Source organism: Pygoscelis adeliae, unplaced genomic scaffold, assembly GCF_000699105.1.
Source record: "Pygoscelis adeliae isolate BGI_AS28 unplaced genomic scaffold, ASM69910v1 Scaffold108, whole genome shotgun sequence".
In the NCBI taxonomy this organism is placed as follows: Eukaryota; Metazoa; Chordata; class Aves; order Sphenisciformes; family Spheniscidae; genus Pygoscelis; species Pygoscelis adeliae.
The window spans coordinates 733,041-740,451 of NW_008825498.1; the positions used below are offsets into that span (position 1 = coordinate 733,041).

At 46.7% G+C, this 7,411-nt stretch overlaps 1 protein-coding gene across 1 annotated transcript in view; it reads right to left on the minus strand.

Moving 5' to 3' along the window:
• The window catches only part of SH3RF2 (SH3 domain containing ring finger 2), a 41,761-nt gene that overhangs the window by 23,362 nt on the left and 10,988 nt on the right, over positions 1-7,411 (minus strand). The window contains exon 2 of the mRNA XM_009331459.1: positions 208-477. Within this exon, the coding sequence (XP_009329734.1) occupies positions 208-477 (270 nt within the window). The remainder of the gene's footprint in view (positions 1-207; positions 478-7,411) is intronic.

Here is a 7,411-nt window from a genome sequence, read left to right on the forward strand (position 1 = left end):
GGGGTAAGCGAGCGGCTGCGTGGTGCTCAGTTGCTGACTGAGGTTAAACCATGACAGAGGGGCTTGGGAACCTTACTGATTTCCAAAAGGGGACTCCTATGGAGTTGGGGAGTAGCAGAACACCATACAGTCTAAAGAAGAAAACAGCCCAGCCCGTGTCGCCCAGCCCGTGTCGCCCAGCCCCTGGCTGCTGCGGGGTGCTGTTACCTTATGGAACGTCAGGCAGTCCTTGTTTTCGGTCTTATCCCTGCTCCTCAGGTCAAAGCTGTAGAGTGCTCTGCCGAGGGGTGGTGCCAGGGGCAGGTGCTTGATGACTTGCACGGAGCTGGCTGGGAAAACGCCGCTGATCCCGTTGACCTCCCCCAAATACCAGTTCTCATCCAGCTGTCGGAGCAGCATGATGATGTCCCCCTTATTGAACCTCAGCTCCCCGGGGTTGTGCCCTCGGTAGGTGTACAGGGCCTTGGCTCGTGGGACCTGTGGGACAAGAAACAGCCCTTGCAGTTCATCTGTGACAGCGATGCTTAACATAGACAGAATTCCCCAAAAGCATGCGTAATTACTAGGAAAAATTTACAGTTCTAAGGCTTAAGCATGCATTTATTGGGATTAACTACCCACATCCTTTCTTGATGTCTTTTTCTAACGAAGGCAAGCTCCAAAATACTTATGCTAAATTTGTATCAAGATGAAAAGCAGGCTGAACTTGTTTAAGAATATTAAGAAACAATTAATGCCTTAAACTAGTCTTCCCGTGGGATCTTATTGTCTGCTATAAGGTCTCCTCTAATACAATGTCTATTTTAATGAACCCAGAATGACCAGAGGTCGCAGCCGTTGTCCAGCTGGCGTGGCGGCTGTCACCTGCAGTGGCCAACTGTGCATGTTTAGGACAACGCAACAAGAGCAAGGTGAGTGCAGGTTACTGCTCTCCTGTGGTTTTCTCCCTCCTTTAACATCGTGTGACTGTGATCTTATTTCAGTCTTTAATCTGGGTTACAGGAAGAGAGGCTTCTTAATGTTGTTGTTGTTGCAGTATAATATGAGAAATAAGAGATATACCAAAATGAGAAGAGATAAGGGAACTTTACCATCTTGACTCTCATCAAAATGAAACCACAAAGTTCACTTAAAATAACTGCTTTATTGACCCTTATCTATACTAGAAAACTCAATTTAATACACAATGCAACAGATCATTTAGACAGCTGAATAAACCCAGAGCTGTCCCTGGCCTCGGTGCTGTGAACCCACGCGGTACAACTTGAGGGCAGCCTGGGGGATGTTTTTCTTGGGAGGAGTGCAGATATGCTGAATTTTTTTGCGATCTATGTAGCTGTTGTAGATACGCATTTGGGGGGTCCCATACATTGGAAATCAGCAATACTGAAAGGCTCAATCTTTACATACTTGTGTTGAAGACAAGATGGAGGTACCTCCAGCACATTTGTTGGACTAGAGTACTGCGTCCCACACAAGTGCGTTCTAGAATGAATAAACAATCTCTGTCTATGTTTATTGCCATTTGCAACATCACAGTTGTATATGAAATGCAAAACACTGAGTGTTAAGCTCTGTCCTTCTGCTGGCCCTTCGGCTGGAAACGAATGCTGCTCCTTTAACTTTTGGTCAGCCCTGAAGTGGTCAGGCAGTTGAACCAGATGATCATTGTAGGTCCCTTCCAACTGAAATTTCTATTCTGTTCTATATTCTATTCTATATTCTATTCTATTCCATGTGTTTGAATGCCGTGAGAAGGTGTGCTGCCTTCACAGGACGGGCTGCCAGCAGACCCCTTGTTCCATCATCTCTGCAGACAAGTTAGAAATAAAAGTTGTAAGAACAAATATCCTTGTGCATGTTTGCGAAGCCTCATCACTTAACGATGCCGTTCTAGCCCAGGCTCTTGTCAGTACGCAGCGTTTCCATCCCGTACCGGATGAACGGTCCATCCAGTCTCGCATCCAGCTGGAAACAGTGACCAACACGAAGTGCTCAGCCCTGCTGCAACAGTGCGCCTCCGGGAGAGATTTCTTCTTTGCTTGAGGCAAACAGTGGTTGTTTTTGGCATGAAGTAAGACAGCCATATATATTCTAAACTATTATCTGAACTGTTAGAGCTGCAGATATTGCTCTTTCCTTGAATCGTACCAGATTCTCGGCTTCAATAATATCTTGCATTGTGGTTCATTTTCTTTAATCCCTTTTGATTAACTGTTCTGCTGTTTCTGGCTGTAGGAGCTTCACTGCAATTGGTAGGAATCTGGAAATAAGGAACAGATCAATTCTCTGGTTTCTGTCTGCTTTCCAAGACATGGCAGTCTCTCCTTCTAAGGACTCCTTGGACCAAGAGGGGTATCTTTGCATTTGGGATGGGAAAGTAGTTTAAGGGTTCTGCCTGCCCCTTCTGTGCTGGTAGATGAGGTAAAAACCCCAATGAGTGACTCCTGGGCACCTCCAATGGAGGCAAGCCACAGCTCTGCGCCTCTGCAGTGTGGGAGTCTGTGCTCTGCCGTAGGGCTGCCTGTCCTCACCCGCAGTGATGTCTCCCAGACACAATGCAGCCCTAAATTTTAAGGGGGAAAAAACCAAATGCTGAGCTCCATTTCTGGTAGCACAGCTGCATGAGATACATGCTGAGAAAAGGGGAAGCCAGGATTGTCCCCAGCTCTAGAGCCTTGATCAGTTTTAAGCAGAGGTGCTGGTGTCTGGGACAGCCAGGGACAAGAGGCTTTTCAGCTGCTTCTATGCCAGTCTCTGCAGATCTAGATTGTCCTTCTCCACGTTTTAGGATTTGTAATGTCATGTGTGGGAACTGCAGGAAAAACCTTTGCGGCGGGCAGAGGAGCTCCATCCACGGCTGAGTGCTTCAAACCCAGCATGTCTTCAACTCTGGTCTGCTGGCCGAGATGCGTGGACCGCCACGGGGAGCAGGGTCCCATCCCACGAGAGCTCGGCCGCGCCGGTGCGAAGGGAAGCATGCTGGTGGGGCAATGGGATTTAGAGCTGCTGGCTCTGCATCTCCCGTAGACAAAATGTGGATTTTTGTCTGTCGGCTGCCGAGTGCTGTGGCCTTGTAGGACCCTGCATTGCAGTTTTTCCAAGCCATAGTCACCAAATCCCTGCAGACCTCGTGGGAGACGGCACTTTTGTACCAGTGACCCATTCAGGCTTTTCCTGCCTTTTTCTGTGGAAGGAGATAAACCCATTTCCCCAAATCCACCCGTGTCAGTGCCTAGGGCTCAGGCAGGATTTCTGCAGAGTTTACCCCCATCAGCCACTTTTTGGACATCAGGAGGGTGGAAGAGAGAAACTTGACGTTAGTTTCCTGAAGTGTGGAAAAGATTTTTCCATGGAAATGATTTAGGTTTTGGGAAGAAAACACCTTCCAGCACTCCCAAACACTGATGCTTGGTAGGAAAAAGGAACCAAGAAGAGAAAAATTTTATGTACTGTGTTTACTTCAAAGCATTTGAAAGGGGAAGTAATTAGTTTAATGTTTAGTTCTAATTAACTCATTTTGTCTGTTAATTTGTGCTAATAGTGAACACATGCACTTGGCTTAGTGACACTGAAAGTACATTGCTGGAAAAAAAGAAAATAATGAAAATGAGACTCAGGCCAGCTTCGCTCTCCATCAGTCCCCCGAGCTCATACGGGAAACAGGGACTGTGTCAGTGCCAGGACCACAGAAACTCTCACTGCAAACGCATGCCTGGATGTACGCCTGCAGAAAAACAGACTGTGGGAACAGCGGATTACGGGAGGGCCAGTTCTCCTTCAGAAAGACTCAGTGACAGACTCTCTGGTGTTCAACAAGGACAAGGAGCACAGAGAGAGACCTTTGATTGCCTCAGGAGCGACCAGAAAACAAAGAGGACTCACGCAAACTGCGAAAACAGGGCTTGTAAAGGAGGAACACAAACGTACGGGGATGATGAGAGAATGGTTGCACAGCAAAATAAAGCAAAACTTAAAAGGCATCAAGAACGAGTTATGGAAATGTATTAAAAATAAGAGAAACTCTGAAATGAAATGCGTGCCTATTACTAACTGGGTAAAGTGAACAAGCAATGGGGTGCTGAGAGTCTGGAGTATTCTTTCTTCAGCAAGGAAAAGGATGAGACAGGAGGGCAGGCTGGAATAAATAACTGAAAACTAGGTAGGATAGGCGTGTTTGTGACATTAGGGCTGGCTGAAACTCACCCCTCCGCACTTGGATGGATGGGCTGTTTCTTCCTCTAACCATGGTCACAACCTTCATTTCTTCACCTCCTTTCCTCCCACTTCCATGCAGTTTCAAATCTCTCAGCCCATTCTGTTTTCACGTTTCCCTCTAAGCCTGGTGTTCTTTCCCATCGCTATTTCCTGGAGCTTGCAGTGGCCATTGACATAACCTCACCCCTCACTTCACAGAGCAGAGCACAACTCATTGAAATTTGTTGCAAAACTTTTGTGGATCTAAATGAATAAGAATTAATATTAAAGCTTACATGCTTCTTTAGCATCCAAAAAATATTCGGAATTTTGGTCTTTTGGGGCTTGCTAGTAATTTTGAACTCTCACAAGGTAACATTGGTGTATTCCTTCACGGACATTTTGTCAAGGGATTACTATAATGTTGGTGGTCCTTTGATCTGTACCGCTTATTCCCTGCTAAAGCTCCCTGTACCCCAGGGAAGCGCTCTGCGGCTCCCCGTACTCGGGGTGGGGAACGGGGGAAGCCGGGAGCCTCCAGCGCGGGTGCAGGCTCGGGGTCAGCACGGGGCACAGGACCCCCATGCCTCCCGCCTCCCCCGGGAAGGGACGAGGGCAAGGAGAGCGGTCCTTGTTTTCCACAAGCCTCAATTAAAACCACCTCAGAATTAAGTGCTTCAAAGGGACGGGTGGTGTTATGAAGAGATGTTGGACTGGATGCGCGTTTCTGGTTGCGTGACAAGGAAAAACCGTAATCACACTGGACTGTTTCAGCACTTGATGCCCGATGTTTTCAAAATCACATGTTCTTTGTAACTGCCAGAAGATTTTTTTCTAATATTTTAATACTCTGTTAAATCAATGTAATTTAAACAAAGAGGAGAAGGATTAAAAAACCCCATAGCAATACAAAGAATTTTGTTTTGCAACCAACTGAAATTAACTTGAAATTAAGTTTTTCAAGATCTTTACATTCAATCAAAAAAATCATTCAATTCAAGTAATTTTTTAAGGCCCAAGTCAGTTTTTTCCAAAGTCTGTCTTTGTTGCTTTTTTTTAAAATTTTGTCTGCCTGTTCAGATACTGAGCCAAAAATATCCCATTGATTTCCCAACTTTATTTAGGACATAAACCAAGCCTTTATCTACCCACACGGAGCAACCAATGTGGTTTTTGCTCCTGCTTTGCAGGCCTTTCACAAAATACATCTTCAAGCTGAAGTTTTCAGAAAGAGGTACATCAGGGTCACCGTTTTTTAACGTATTCATAAGATGTAGGAAAGACAAAGAAAAGCAACTGAAGCGCCCCACAACAAACCACCCCGCTGAGGCTGGGGGAAGCCAGCAGAAACCCTCTACGGGCAGCTGATCTCGTTGCTTGTCGTTCCTCCTGGTGCTAAAGCACAGGCAGCTGCGGGCGTATCTCAAATCTGATTTCTTTCTCAGGCTTTGGCTGGTTTCTGTCCACTCTTGGATGTATAAGATCCTCTGCAAGGCATCTGTTTTGCTTTATTTAAAGTAGGTTAATTGCAATGGCAGAAACTGGGGTGCTAATTAAACCTGGTGATAAAGACAAGGTGTGCCTGGAGGTAGCTCGCTCTGGGCTGAGGGCAGAGGGAGAGGCTTTCCCGGGCGAGGACGCGGTCCTGGGCACGGGGTGAGGAGGGACCTGGTTTGTTTTGATGGATTTTTTTCTCCTGTTAGCATGTCTAGTTGCTTTTTGTTAATTCAAGGCAGCATTTTATTTTAGTGGGGTTGTAGTGGCAGCAAATGTTCAGCCAAATATTGCAAATATTGGCACGGTCCCTAGCTGCAGGGTTCAGCATCTGTCTTTAAATTCAGTTGGAAAAACTCGACTAAAGGTTGTTGAAAATTGGTGTAGAATATTTGCTGCCTGGTAGCAGAGAGGCAGCAACTACAAAGAAACACCACTGGTGAGCAGAAAAGGCTTTTTTCCCCGTGATGCCATGCAATACTGCAGCTACAGTAGTAGTGCTAAATTAAATAAATAAAAGAGAAGCGAGTCTTTCATGTTCTCCTATGTGAAAGCCTCTAAAGTTAGTGGGAAGCTGGGTAGAAGAAGGGAATACTGTAGTACGTTGCCCGCTGACACTTTTCAGGCTATGAAGCAGACAGAGACCAACGGGATGGTTTGCCAGGACCTTTGGGCCAAGGGCACCCAGAGATCATGAGCCCAAACCCGTGTGGGTTTCGGTGCTGAGGAAATGCTTTTTTTCTGCCTGCGGTGCCTTTGACTGCTGCAGAGCACGCTGCCTCTCCCAGAGGAGCCTTTCCCCCTCTCTCTGTTTTCTGTGTGGTTGTAACTTTTTTCAACGCTGCCTCATTTTTTCTGATTTTTCCCCGCCTCCGTTTTCTTCTCCGTCGTGCCTGAGTGAGACGTGACCCTGCTATCACCGTGCCCCCCAGGAGGTATGGCAGGCTCTCCAAGTGGCTGCAGACCAAGGTGCGTCCCCCTTGCCGCGGGGCTGGCGTGTGCCCTGCGGAGCTGCCTGCAGAGCTGTTGGGAGAGCCCCGGTGAGAAAACGCAGCGGGTGAACTCTGGGGTGTGGAACCAGAAACTCCCTCTTGCATCAGTGCAATGTGGTGCACCATCTCTAGGTGAGATACTTTTCTCTCCTTGGCCGCTCTGCCAGTAGGGATGGTCGTGGCAGATGCACCTCAATGCCTTGTCCCCATTCTTAGTGGATATGAGGCCGATAGGGGAGAAAAAATTTTTTTTTTTTTTTTTTTTAATATTTTTGGCATTTGGCATTAGCTGTGCTAGGGCAGCCATCCAATACATCTGAGTCTCCCTCCATACAAAACAAAGAAGCAAATTAAAAATATGTACATGTGTGTGTGAGGAAGCAATTCAAAGCATCTCTTCATAGCTGGGAGAAATGCGCACTATAATTATCTTAAATGAGCTAGTTATAACTTCCTTGTTATTGGCAGTGGATTAATGTAAGACCACACACTCACAGCACTGGTACTTAAAAAAAAAAGAAAAGACAAGAAAAAGCGTGTGAGGCTGGCTGTGCCGGGCGGTCACCAGGGAGAGACATTAAAAACTGTCAGGAAAGGAGGAAAGCCAGGGCAGGGAGTGCAGGAAGAGGAGAGATTTCTGATGGAGGCTGTGAACACCTGTAAACCTTGTCCCAGGCAACTCCACTTAAAGCCACCCTGAGGAGCAGCACGGCCCCGCGGTGACATCT